We start from the raw sequence: 14878 nt of genomic DNA, 5'->3' as shown, positions 1-14878 counted from the left end.
CAAAGGCACACATTTTGTTTACGCTATTTCTTATGACGGAAGGACCTAGGAGAATTTTCTCAGATGTGAACCAAGAACCAAATACGAAGGGTCTGTGACCAAGACAGGCTGGGAATACCTTCATCATCTGTAGAGAGCCAGTCAATTGCTTCTTCATTATTTATTGCAATTAGATTGTACCTACTGACCAGTAAAAAATAGTTTTGGGGACTTCATTCACCCCCTTTTCCATGTTCCCTTTTGCGCCATGTTCAAAACTTTAGTGTAAGGGTTCCTACCTGTGGCAGAACAGGCCATGCCATGGGGTGGGAAAACATGGGCCCTGAGTGGGAAGATCACAGTCCTGTTTTGCTTTCCAATCCCCGTGAAATATGTCCCTTGCAAGTTGCCAAGGTTTGTGTACCACTAACCCATACCGTTTTTAAGGGGTCAGCAAATGTAGGGTAAAGCCTATTTTCTCAGCATAGTCTGTGTTCCTGTTAGTCCTCATCAGAACTGTCCTCTGAATTTTCATCTGCTGCCACTTTCCAGTTCTTCCTCTTGCTGCGCTTCTCCTGCACTCGTTCCCTGCCTCTTTCTGACACAGAAGAATGGCGTTTCCGCCTCTTTTTCTTTTTCCGCTGCTTCTGCTTCTCTGTTCCGCTGTCCTCTGAGCTGTTGGAGGGGCTGCTGCTGCTGCTGGCTTTGCCAGAGTCCTGCTCTCCTTGCCCTGAGGAAGAGCCCGGAGGCCGGGCCGAGGCCTTCTTGGTCCCTTTGTGGCGGCCCCGCTTCCGTGCGCCGCCCTCCCCCTCCGAAGGTCCGGACTCCGGGGAAGACTCCGCTGTCGTGCTCGGCTCCTCCCGTCTCCGCTTCTTCTTCTGCTTTTTATGGGACTTCTTTTTCTGCTTCTTCTTGTGAGACTTTTTGGGCTTTTTCCTCGGGGGCAACTCAAGGGAAGACTGTTGGCCGAGGTGACGTTTTCTTTTCCCGTTCACGGAGTTCTGTTCGTTTTGCTCTCCATCACTGTAAACACACACAACAAGATGGCAATAGTGCTAAGTACGTCATTGCAGAATAGCGAGGACATTGCAAGAAGGGCATGGGGAACGTGCGCCTCCAGAGAAGGTGTGGGTCCCATCTATACTGCTATTATAATGCAGATTGAACTGCAAAAACGTCTGTTATTGCGGGACATCCTACAGCACATTGTGCTCTAGTTTTTCAATGAATATTCAAGTTTCTGGAGTAGAACAACTACTTTCAATTAAACAGGAAATAACATATTCAAACCAGGAACAGAAATGTTTTTCAAATTTTGTTACATAGTGTTATTTATGCTGGGTTGGGATAATTGAAGTTGCAGTCCAATGGGTTTCATATTCCTCGCACCAATTCCAAAGGTTTAGACCAGGGGCCCCCAAACTTTTTGAGCAGAGGGCCGGTCAGACGGTCGAGGGGCCAAATGATCATTTGAAAAAAACAAACAAATTCCTAGGCACACTGCACATGTCTTATTTGTCGTGCAAAAACAACAACAAAAGAACAATACAATATTTAAAAATAAAAACAATTTTAACCAACATAAATTTATCAGGATTTCAATGGGAAGTGTGGGCCTGCTTCTGGCCAATTAGGATTGTTGTTGTGTGCCTTCAAGTCATTTCAGAATTAGGGTGAGCCTAAGCCTAAAATTTATGTATTTATTTATTTACTACATTTGTTTACTACATTTATTTACCACCCTTCTCACCCCAAAGGGGACTCAGAGCGGCTTACAAATTAGATGTACATACAATATATTATATTATTAGCATTGAACAATATTAGCATCATATATTACTATATTGAACTATACCACTATACTGTAATATTATTAGTAATATTATATGTAACATATAATATATAATTAATATTATTATATGCTATTATAAGTATTACATTGTATTAGATTATAATATTATTATCAATATTATATGTATATACAATATATGATATTAGTAAAACTGATATAAAATATTATATTATAAAACTGAGGGCAGGGGCCAAGTAAATGACCTTGGAGGGCCGCATTCGGCCCGCGGGCCTTAGTTTGGGGACCCCTGGTTTAGACACATAGAGAGAGCAAAGAGATCAGAGGAATAGGAATAGGGGAGCATGAATATCTGGAGTCTGTGTTTTACCTGTCTGTATCGAACTCCTCGGGATACAGCTCCCTATAGCCACTGTGTCCCCATCTGCAAGAAAACAACAAGCCCATTATGTTAAGAGCAAACATCGGCCCTCTAGGTGTTAGGAATTGTGGGAATCGAAGTCCAAAACACCTGGAGTGAGGGCCAAAGTTTGCCCATGCCTGCCTTGGTAGTCTTGGTTTCTCCATGAAAGTTGAAATCTAAAGATTCAATTATTTGGGGCAGAGGCTTCACAACAGAATTTTCCTCAGAAGCCTATCCCATCCAAGGGCACTCTGATGGTGAATATAAAAGAGTAACCATGCAATTTCCATACCTGTCTGGCATGTTGGCTTCGTATTCGTAGAGCTTCTTGTTCCAGTATCGGGCATGCCGAAGGTCTTCTTCCACAGCTGCTGACATTGAGGCCAGGCTCCTTGCCTTGCAGTTGCCCTGCTCCTCGTCAAACCCATCGCTACGCATCCGGTTACTGCAGAGACAAAGACAAGGCCCTTTTTCATTTCCAGGGAGATAATTTGTGCAAGAAGCTGAGTTAAATTTTAAAAGGATCACAGAATCATAGGACTGGAAGAGACCCCAAGGGCTATCCAGTCCAACCCCCTTATTTCTGCCATGCAGGAAAAAATCAGCACCCCCAAAAGATGGCTATCCAGCCTCTGTTTAAAAGCCTCCAAAAAAGGAGCCTCAACTGGATTCTGAGGCAGAGAGTTCCAGTGCTGAACAGTTCTTTGACTGAATTAAATACAGGCTCTTGATCAAAACAGCTTCTAAAGGCGAGATGGGAGTCAAAAATATCAAGAGAAAATTCCACCTGGAACTTTTCGACAGCATTCTTGGTTGCTTTCCCCAATAAATGTCTTTGCTCTGCTTCTCCATCTCCCGTATTTTCCACATTTCTGACTCTTCTTGGATCTAAGATATGGAAAGAGGAGTAAAAGAAGGTATCCATCAATGTATTATAATAATATATTATTATAATATTATTATATATTATTATACTATTATTATAATAGTATTATACTATACTAATATTATAATATATTGTATATACATGTAATATTAATAATAATATTATGGTGTAATACAATGTAATAATAATTATAATGCACTATTATAATTGTATATTTATATTACATGCAATATTACTAATAATATTGCAATATAGTCGTATAATATAATATATTGTATGTATATATACTTGTAAACCGCCCTGAGTCCCCTTCGGGGTGAGAAGGGCGGTATATAAATGTTGCAAATAAATAAATAAAATAATAAATGTCTTGTAGCTTTGTATGAAACAGTAGTATTCATGGAATGGAACATCGTTTGTGGAGTAAAGCAGGGTTGTGATGCAATGTAGCATCACAATCCTGGCTGATAATAATATACACAATTCCTGACCTTGTTGTGTGCGCCAGTGTGTCGAATAACATTTCGCAGCAGGACTTTTCCCAAAGGGACGTGGGACATTGTTTAGCCGGAGTCATCAAAGGGATGGCATAAACACCTGCAAGCAATAAATAGCAGTTATAAGAAATATGTAGAAGGGTAAACATTGCATGTAGCTGAAGTTACGCTCATTAACTGAGCATTTCTTGGGATAACTCTGCTTTCTTATTGTCTTTAATACCATCATGTAGTTGACGTTCTCTGAATCAATGGCAAAGCAAAGCAAAGTTGACGCAACACCAGCAAAGTTGCCGTTTAAGAAACCTGTCGTCTTATCTTCTTATAATGGTGCTATTTGTCACCCTGCTGTGCAAGGAGCAATGATTATTCAATTATTCCGGGTGAATGGAGTGTGTTATTTTGCTAGGCATCAAGGCCCCCATTGTGCAGCAGTGGTTGGGGAGGCACAGGCTTGCATGATGTGTTTGCATGGTTTCCCTAATGCTTGCCTTGGGCCAGTGATGCTCTCCCAGCAGGACTCCCATATGGGGCGGCCATGAAAACAGAACAGGCCTATGGGGAGAGGCAGAAAGAGAGAGGGATACCTATATATGGCATCCCAAATTCCTTCCATTGGGTACAAATACAGGGTGTCCCCCAAAATTTAATACCCCCTTAAGAGGTCATAATTATGGCGATAGATATTCTGTTGTACAATTTTGGGGGGGGGGGGGAATGGCAAATTTCTATAAGGGATCTCTCTCACACATTTGTCTATATATTTATGTACATTTATATTTATGTAGACAAATTATGCACTTTCCTCTGGCCCCCCTTTACTCTCCTGATTTTGGTGGTTGAAGCTGATACTGTTTTAAAACTTTTTATCTTATTTTATGTATTTGTTAAAATTGTGCCTGAACTCGTTTGTGTTTTATACTGCGGTTGTTTTTATTGCCTTGTTTTATATTTTATCTTGTTTACGTTATGTCTTTTGGGCTTGGCTCCGTGTTAGCCGCCCCGAGTCCCTTCGGGGAGATGGTGGCAGGATACAAAACTAAATAATAATTATTATTATTATTATATAATTATTCTCCCCTAAAACGTATACAACAACGTATCATACGCGCACACACACATATTTGCCACATACATATATATATTCCCCTCAAAAAATATACAACAGGCTATCATATATGTGTATGTGAGTGTGGCCACTTTGAGTCCCCTTTGGGGGGGATAAAGTGGAGTATAAATAAATATAATAAAAATAATATATGTGTCTGTATGTATGCATATATAGCAAATGTCTGTGCGTATCTATGCATACAAAATACACACACACATACTATGTATCTGTCTGCATGTATGCATATATGGCAAATGTCTGTGTGTATCTATACATACAAAATATATATACTGTATATATATACACACACAAACATACATACTATGTATCTATCTGTATGTATGCATATATGGCAAATGTCTGTGTGTATCTATACATACAACAAACTATACACACACACACACACATAAAACCCTCCCCCACCAATACGTTTGTGTGTGTATAGCCATTTTGAGTCCCCTTTGGGTATAAATAAATAAAGCGAGGTATAAATAAATATAATAATGATAATAATAATATGTGTATCTCTTTGTCTGTATGTATATATGGCAAGTGTGTGTGTGTGTGTAGAATCATAGAATCCCAGAGTTGGAAGAGACCTCGTGGGCCATCCAGTCCAACCCCATTCTGACAAGAAGCAGGAAAATCACATTCAAAGCACCCCCGACAGATGGCCATCCAGCCTCTGCTTAAAAGCCTCCAAAGAAGGAGCCTCCACCACACTCCGTGGCAGAGAGTTCCACTGCTGAACAGCTCTCACAGTATACAAATAACAGACTACAGTAGAGTCTCACTTATCCAAGCTAAATGGGCCGGCAGAAGCTTGGATAAGCGAATATGTTGGATAATAAGGAGAGATTAAGGAAAAGCCTATTAAACATCAAATTAGATTATGATTTTACAAATTAAGCACCAAAACATCATGTTATACAACAAATTTGACAGAAAAGGCAGTTCAATACACAATAATGTTATGTTGTAATTACTGTATTTACGAATTTAGCACCAAAATATCATGATATATTGAAAACATTGACTACAAAAATGGCTTGGATAATCCAGAAGCTTGGATAAGCGAGGCTTGGATAAGTGAGACTCTACTGTATATATATATACACACACACACACACATACATACTATGTATCTGTCTGTACGTATGCATATATGGCAAATGTCTGTGTGTATCTATACATACAAAATATATATACTGTATATATATACACACACACACACACATACATACTATGTATCTGTCTGTATGTATGCATATATGGCAAATGTCTGTGTGTATCTATACATACAACAAACTATACACACACACACACACACATAAAACCCTCCCCCACCAATACGTTTGTGTGTGTATAGCCATTTTGAGTCCCCTTTGGGTATAAATAAATAAAGCGAGGTATAAATAAATATAATAATGACAATAATATGTGTATCTGTTTGTATGTATATATAGAATCATAGAATTATAGAGTTGGAAGAGACCTCACGGGGCATTCAGTCCAACCCCCTGTTAAGAAGCAGGAAAATCACATTCAAAGCACCCCCGACAGATGGCCATCCAGCCTCTGCTTAAAGGCCTCTAAAGAAGGAGCCTCCACCACACTCCGCGGCAGAGAGTTCCACTGCTGAACAGCTCTCACAGTACACAAACAACAGACTATATATTATAAACACATATACACACATAATGTAATACAATATAATACTAATACAATACAATAATATATGATAATAATACTGTATAATAATATAGTAATACTTATATATCAAATATAGTACTACGGATAATATATAATGCAAGGGCATCCTCCTCCTCACCAGGATCCTCCTCAGGACACGCGTCAGAGCCAGGCAGCCATCCACACGTTCCCTTCCAACGAGGCCTCCTCCTTCTTCTTCCTTCTTTCCTCGTTCTGTGAGCCGCGCTTCCGCTTCCGGGGGAGGTGCTTCCGGCGGTTGCCATGGAGCCCGAGCAGGTAAACAAGGCGCTGCTTCTGTAGGCCTCCGTGAGGTTTCGTTATATATTATGATATATTATCAGTATTATATTTAATATATTAGTACAATCATATTACAATATTATTATTAAACATTATTATATTTTATTAGTATTGTATTATAATAATATAATTAATATTATATGTATATATAATACATTATTAGCATAGCACAATATTAGTATTATCAGTGGGATTATCTATATATATAAAAGAGTGATGGCATCATGGCAGCGGACAAAACAACAAAAGTAAACACCCCACAACCTCGAAAATTGACATCACAACCCCTCATCCATGCCTCTAGGTTGATACAACAAAAAGAAAAGAAAAATAAAGTCCTAATTAGAGGGAGAGGAATAATTGTTTTTATCCAATTGCTGCCAGTTAGAAGGCTAAGCTCTGCTCACTTGGTCTCCTAGCAACCCACTCAGCCCAGGGGACCCTTTACCTTAACTACCACCAATTCCTCAATACTTTATTTCCCATACCACCATACTTCGCCACAGCAACGCGTGGCCGGGCACAGCTAGTATTTAATATATTAGTACAATTATATTACAATATTATTATATATTATTAGTAGTAGTACAGTAGAGTCTCGCTTATCCAACATTCTGGATTATCCAACGCATTTTTGTAGTCAATGTTTTCAATACATCGTGATATTTTGATGCTAAATTCGTAAATACAGTAATTACTACATAGCATTACTGCGTATTGAACTACTTTTCCTGTCAAATTTGTTGTATAACATGATGTTTTGGTGCTTAATTTGTAAAATCATAACCTAATTTAATGTTTAATAGGCTTTTCCTTAATTCCTCCTTATTATCCAACATATTCGCTTATCCAATGTTCTGCCGGCCCGTTTATGTTGGATAAGTGAGACTCTACTGTATTACATGTAATATATAATATACAATTATTATTATTATTATTATATTGAATTATATTATACCAAAATATATATGCTGCAATATTATTAGTAATATTACATGTAATATATAATATACAATTATTATATTGAACTATATTATTATACCACAATATATATAATACACTACTAGTATATTATACTATCAGAATTGTTTAATATATTGTACTATAACATGCATTGTAGTATTTATAATATACTAGCCCTTGGGATGAGCCCAATACTTAGAGATGAAGCCCTAATAATAATAATAATACACTGTTATAATTGTATATTTATATTACATGTAATATTATCAATATTATATGCATATATCATATATTATTAGCATACCACAATGTTAGTATTATATATTTTATATTATACTGTACTGCAATATTATTACTAATATTACATGTAATATATAATATACAATTATTATTATTATTATTATATTGAATTATATTATTATACCACAATATATATATGGTAAATACACTACCAGTATATTATACTATCAGTACTGTATAATATATTGTACTATATCATACGTTGCAGTATTTATAATATACTAGCCCTTGGGAAGAGCCCAATACTTAGAAATGAAACCTTAATAATAATAATAATAATAATAATACACTATTATAATTGTATATTTATATTACATGTAATATTACTAATAATATTGCAATATGGTGGTATAGTACAATATAGTAATCTATAATGCTTATATAGTGCTATGCTAATAATATAATATATTGTATGTACGTATAACTTGTGAGCTGCCCTGAGTGCCCTTCGGGGTGAGAAGGGTGGGATATAAATGTTCTTTTAATAATTTTTATTAAATTTTGAAAATAACAATAAAATGAGTTAGGAAAGTATGGGGGGGGGGAGAAAGGATGGGGGGTAGGGAGGGGGTGGTAGAAAGTGAGGGGGAAAGGGGTAATAAGGGTAGGGGGGGTCAGGGTCCTTGTCGATTCTTGACTTCCATTCTTCTCTATAAAGTTGTCGTAACTATTTGTATTATTTATGTTGTTGGTATCATTCATTTTTTTTTTTTTGTGTCGACAGTTGACACTTCTCCTTCGCGTTAAGGGCTTTATAACAATATTCTAACTTTTTCTTTCTTCATCCAGTCCTTTACCAGTGTCCAATCTATCCCTTTTTTTGGCTTATTTTGTGTTGTTGATAGCAGGAACGTTAGGTAGTCCATATTCATTATATCCCATATTCTTTTTATCCATTCTTCCACTTTGGGTATTAATTTCTGTTTCCATAATCTTGCAAGAACTAATCTGTCAGCTGTTGTTAAGTGTGTAAAGATTTTGTCTTCATTCTTTCCCCATTGATTATTCGTCATGCCCAATAGAAAGAATTCTGGGAATAGTGGTATAATAATAATAATAATAATGCTAACAGCCCCGCTTCTCTTCCAGTGAGAGTCGCGGTCACGTTGGATCTCCATCCAATCCGTTTGCATCCAAGGCGGCAATGGAGAAGGAGGAGGTGCTGGGCAAAGCGGCCCAACTGTGGACGATGCTGGACGATTTAGCCGAGAGCCAGCCAGAAAAGTACCGCCAGTTCATGCAGCAGCAGATGAAGGAGGCCCGGCAGCACTTAGCCCCTCCGGAGCCCCATCTCTGCCTGAAGGCTCACAGGAAGGTAAGAAGATGAAACTCTGTTGTCTTGGTTTACCTTTTCATTTGGCAGACCCTCCGAGGTCTAGGATGCTTTTCCTTAAAGATATAGTGCTAAACTGGGAAAGCAGTGAAACAAAATGCAGCGTGTAAGGAACCAGTATCACATCCATCTCACGTGATTATGACTGCATTTCCTAAAAACCTAGGAAAAACAGCCAATGGCTCAGGCTGTGGCGCAGGCTGGTGAGCAGCCAGCTGCAGCCGGCTGCAACAAATCACTCTGACCAAGAGGTCATCAGTTCAAGGCCAGCTCGGAGCCTGCGTCTGTCTCTGTTTTTGTTCTATGTTAAGGCATTGAATGTTTGCCTTATACAGTAAAGTCTCACTTATCCAACATAAATGGGCCGGCAGAATGTTGGATAAGCGAATATGTTGGATAATAAGGAGGGATTAAGGAAAAGCCTATTAAACATCAAATTAGGTTATGATTTTACAAATTAAGAACCAAAACATCATGTTATACAACAAATTTGACAGAAAAAGCAGTTCAATACGCAGTAATGCTATGTAGTAATTACAGTATTTACGAATTTAGCACCAAAATTTCACAATGTATTGAAAACATTGACTACAAAAACACGTTGGATAATCCAGAACGTTGGATAAGTGAGACTCTACTGTATGTGTAATGTGATCCGCCCTGAGTCCCCTTCAGGGTGAGAAGGGCGGAATATAAATACTGTAAATAAATAAATAAATAAATCAACAAGTCGGTGGACCATCATTGGACTAACACGTACCTGTATTTACTCAAGTCTCGTGTGCCATCAAATCTAAATTGGAGCAATTCTCCTTTTCGCAAAAAGAATACAAAATCAGTATCCAAGACCATCAATATTAGCCAGAAAATACAATCAGGACATTGTGTTGTCGAAGGCTTTCATGGCCGGGATCACAGGGTTGTTGCATGTTTTCCGGGCTGTATGGCCATGTTCTAGAAGTATTCTCTCCTGACGTTTCGCCCACATCTATGGCAGGCATCCTCTGAGGATGCCATTCAGGACGTTGCTAGATTTACGTTCCTCTTCTCATATCTATTAGTCTTTCAGATATATGTATGTGTTGCTTCCTCCATGAGATGAAGTACTGTATATATTCGAGTATAAGCCTAGTTTTTCAGCCCTTTTTTAGGACTGAAAAAAACCTCCTCGGCTTATACTCGGGTGAGGGTCCTGGTGGGCTTATATTCAGGTCAGCTTATTCTCAAGTATATATGGTATATTTCTTATTTTTCTCTATTATTATTGGTATGGTTACATTACATAACTCTATTTTACAATAGAGTTATTTTACTCTATTAATTATTTTTATTACATTTATTATTTTACTCTATTATTGTTGTTACTTTTACATTTATTTTACTCTATTTTTATTATTATTAATACATTTATTATTTTACTCTATTCTTACATTTATTATTTTACTGCATTTATTATTATTTTTACATTTATTATTTCACTTTATTATTATTAAAAGCACATTTACACTGAAGAAGAGGAAAATAATGACTTAATCAGAGTTGAACAGTCATATCTTAAATTACAGTTTGATGTAAAGATTCAAAAAAATTGAAACTACTGATGCCTCAATTAATGTAATTTTATTGGTATCTCAGCTTATACTGGAGTCAATGTTTTCCCAGTTTTTTGTGGTAAAATTAGGTGCCTCGGCTTATATTCGGGTCGGCTTATACTCGAGTATATACGGTAACTTTGGCTGTTGAAATGAAGGATTAACGCTATCTATGTTCATTAGGTCACTTTGGACTTTTTTTGCAGGACAATACCGCTGGGAAAACCTTGTTTGTTAATGTCTGCGCATGGAAAAGAGTCCCCGCGCCCCAATCGCCATCTGAACGGGTCCCATTCACTGCTGGAAAAATGGAGGAACTGTCTGATAAATCCGGTCAGTTTTGCTTTTAGCAAAAAGGTCTAGCAACATTATCTCGAATACATTGAAGAGTGCAGAGAGGTATTGGGAGGGGAAGGTGAAACCCAAAAGCCATTATCGGAAGAATGTTTTCGAGCGAGTTCAAGGCCTTACGTTTTCCAGCCATTTCCCTTATTCTTCTCACAGGGCCTTACAGCATCGTCGATATTGCATTCCATCCATCTGTTCTGGAGAAAGGAAAAAATGACCCAAAAGAGAAGGACCGGTTGATGTGCCTGTGCCTGAAATACATTGAGGAGCATTACAGTGTCACCGTGTCCCCTTCCTACAGTATTTTGAAATTTAAACTGAAAGGAAGCCTGGAAAGGATGAGGCAGAGCTTGAGAAGAGAGCAGGTGCCAGCAGCTTTGTCCCAAAAAGGTATTATTATTATTATTATTATTATTATTATTATTATTATTATTATTATTATTATTATTATTTTATTGTATGACACAGCAAACAAGATCGATATGCTGGATTTCGTTTCACAAAATCACAAGTCGAACACTTCCCAAGTGTCTAGGACTGTGTGATGTATTTTCGGATGATGTGCGCAGATCCCAGTCGGGGGGCCTTTTGCAGTTGGCAGATCGTAATTTTGTCAATGTCTATTGTTTCCAAATGCCGGCTGAGATCTTTTGGCACGGCACCCAGTGTGCCCATCACCACCGGAACCACCTGCACTGGTTTCTGCCAGAGTCTTTGAAGTTTAATCTTGAGGTCTTGGTAGCGGCTGAGTTTTCATCAATGATCCAAACCTTTTTCTTTTCCACAACTGTGATGTCTGGTGTGTTGTGTTCCAGAACTTTGTCAGTCTGGATTCGGAAGTCCCACAGGATCTTTGCGTGCTCATTTTCCAAGACTTTTGCAGGTTTGTGATCCCACCAGTTCTTTGCTGCTGGGAGGTGGTACTTGAGGCATAAGTTCCAATGAATCATTTGGGCCACATAGTTGTGCCTCTGTTTGTAGTCTGTCTGTGCGATTTTCTTACAGCAGCTGAGGATATGATCCATGGTTTCATCCGCTTCCATGCACAGTCTGCATTTTGGGTCATCAGCTGATTTTTTTAATCTTGGCCTTATTTGCCTTTGTCCTGATGTCTTGCTCCTGGGCTGCAAGGATCAGGCCTTCTGTCTCCTTCTTCAGGGTCCCATTTGTGAGCCTCAGCCAGGTCTTCTCCTTATCAGCTTTTCCTTCAATTTTGTCAAGGAACTTTCCATGCAATGTTTTGTTGTGCCAGCTGTCAGATCTAGTTTGTAGTGCGGTCTTCTTGTACTGATTCTTTGTCTGCTGTGTTTTTAGGAGTTTCTGACTTTTGACTTCAATCAAAGCAGGTTCTTCACTTTGCTTTACTTATTATTATTATTATGAAGTCCCTCTGTTTTCTTATAAGATACTTTTCCCAGTAATTACTTTATCTTCTTAGCCGCTCTAATTTAGGAGAGGATATTTCCATTCTGTTATGACATAATTCTTTCTGATGTTTTAAACTTGATGTTGGGAAGATGTGACTCTCGACCAGCTGAGGAACATCATAGAGGAGGAAGAGGAGAAGGACTTGCTTCTCCTGAGGAAGAACCAGGCGCCCGCTAAACCAGGCCTCATTGAAGAGATTCCCTGCGCAGAAGAGAGCCCTCGGGGATACTTGACGCCGGCCTATGAAATCGCCACCACGAAGGACGCAAACGGGGATCCCGTGGAGATCGAGCTGCGAGTGGAGCTGCCCGAGATGGACAGCGTCTCCGAGTGCGACCTCCGCGTCTCCAAGGCGAGTCCGTCTCACTTCCCTCTTACCCTATTTGTTGGAATCGAATGCTCACTTTTGGATAAATGGCCTCACCAAAATGAGGGTGCGCATTAGATTTGTGTCATATGGTCATCTTAGTGCTGAGCCCAAGCAAAACGGAAATTCGCTTCAGGAAACCCTAGGCTAATGATGGGCAACCTTTTGCGCTTGGTGTGTCAAAATTCACCAAAAAAAACCTAGCATGACTTGTGTGGTGTATCACTTCGAGAAAAAACCCATAATTTCACAATATGTATAGTTTAAATACCAAAAAATGTGTAAGTGTAATATATAACTGTATTTAATCAATCAAAAACTATTTACTACCCTTATTTCCATGTACAATGATCTATGGTACCTCTTGCCGTTTCCACGCTGATTTCTCTCTATTCTAGTTTCAATATAGTCATGAATAATGAATATAATAGTAATATTATGATAATATACTACAATAATAGATAGATAGATAATGTGCATAATTCCCCTGGAGTAAACAACAAAACCACTGGACCAAATCACACCAAATTTAGCCACAAAAGACATAGTCAATCAATCAATCTGCATGCGGCAGCGTGTCAGCAAAAATGGCTAGGCGTGTCAGTGCTGACACGCGTGTCGTAGGTTGGCCATCACTGCCCTAGGCACATCATGATCTAATTTAATTACTATGGCTCAATGCTATGCAATCCTGGGATTTGTTGTTTGGTGAGGCATCAGCAAAGAAGAATCAAGACCTTGTCAAACTACAGCCCCCATGACTCCAAAGCAATTTAAAGTGGATTAATTCTGCAGCAGAGCAGCACCCCAAGGTTTTCTTTTCCGTTGCTGAAAGTTTTGGTGTCCTAACATTTTTGTTTTGAAAGGAGTTCTAAACAGGCAGTAACTGTAATGCACACCTTTTTTGGCCAAATTACAAAGAGTGCACCTTTTGCCACTTGCGCATTATTTGGCAGCAAATGACACATTAAATTCGATACAAGCAATTCCTTTGTCTTCAGGACATTTTCAATGCCCTTGGGCCTGTGAGAACTGCCTTCTTTTCTTTCTTTAGGATGATGTCCTGATTGAATGCCTCAACAAATACAGGCTGCGCTTGGACCTTCCGGAAATGGTGAACGAAGAAGCCACGGCAGCAATATTTCACAAGAAGAAAGGTGTCCTGGTGATCACGATGCCTGTGCGTCCGTCAAAGTGGTGATGTACATTGTGTACAGATCTCTCCCTCTGCACAAGATCCTGCATGCCTTAATATTAACTCTGATGTGTCTTGTGGCAGGGATTGCAGGTGCCCTTTGGACAAAGGTAGGAGATAAAATCCCTTCCGAAGTACAGAACCAAAACCCAGCACTAACATAATGTCTTAAAACACTGTCTTTAATGTATGATTTCTGCTGCCCATAGAAACCTGATAAAGTAATAATTAAACTTAACTGTGATGCTAAAAGCTCTACTCACTGCTTTCAACTTTCTGGATTTTAACTGTGCTCCAACCCATGTTTATTGAAAGAAACATTCGGTGCTCAGCTATATAGAGAAGGGAAATAAAGCTATGGCTTTTTTAAAATGCTGCAATGGAGAGCCAGCATGGCAAAGAGGCTTGAGGATTGGACTAGGCTTTGAATGCTATCTGAGCCTTGAAAACCTTGGAATGACTCTGGGCAAGTCACTCTCTCTCAGGTCCCATCTATATTGCCATAAAATGCAATTTCATAATGTGTTTTAACTTGTATGGCAACTGCATTATATGGAAGTGTAGATGGCCCAGACTCAAGAGCAAATCTTAGAACAAAACCTGCCAAGAAAACCCCATGACAGGTTCATCTTAGGATCTCTAGATGTCTGAAA

The 14878-nt window shown here is 38.7% G+C and overlaps 2 protein-coding genes across 2 annotated transcripts; one reads left to right on the top strand and one right to left on the bottom strand.

Annotated features, from left to right (window-relative positions):
- Nucleotides 1–145: 145 nt before the first annotated feature.
- Nucleotides 146–6645, bottom strand: nkapd1 (NKAP domain containing 1). The gene is made up of 6 exons (XM_062960801.1): nt 6518–6645; nt 3570–3675; nt 2980–3080; nt 2485–2637; nt 2160–2213; nt 146–1002 (listed from the first exon to the last, which is right to left on the bottom strand). The coding sequence occupies exons 2-6, from the start codon at nt 3636–3638 to the stop codon at nt 480–482; spliced, it is 900 nt and encodes a 299-aa protein (XP_062816871.1). The 5' UTR covers nt 3639–3675; nt 6518–6645; the 3' UTR covers nt 146–479.
- pih1d2 (PIH1 domain containing 2) lies at nt 6041–14483 on the top strand. The gene is made up of 6 exons (XM_062960800.1): nt 6041–6675; nt 9052–9277; nt 11094–11220; nt 11392–11625; nt 12753–13015; nt 14085–14483. Exons 1-6 carry the CDS (start codon nt 6494–6496, stop codon nt 14229–14231), a joined length of 1179 nt encoding a protein of 392 aa, XP_062816870.1. The 5' UTR covers nt 6041–6493; the 3' UTR covers nt 14232–14483.
- Nucleotides 14484–14878: the final 395 nt, after the last annotated feature.

Source organism: Anolis carolinensis, unplaced genomic scaffold, assembly GCF_035594765.1.
Source record: "Anolis carolinensis isolate JA03-04 unplaced genomic scaffold, rAnoCar3.1.pri scaffold_8, whole genome shotgun sequence".
Taxonomy (NCBI): domain Eukaryota; kingdom Metazoa; phylum Chordata; class Lepidosauria; order Squamata; family Dactyloidae; genus Anolis; species Anolis carolinensis.
The sequence above is the reverse complement of the archived record's forward strand: the minus strand, read 5'-3'. Positions and strand labels throughout refer to the sequence as shown.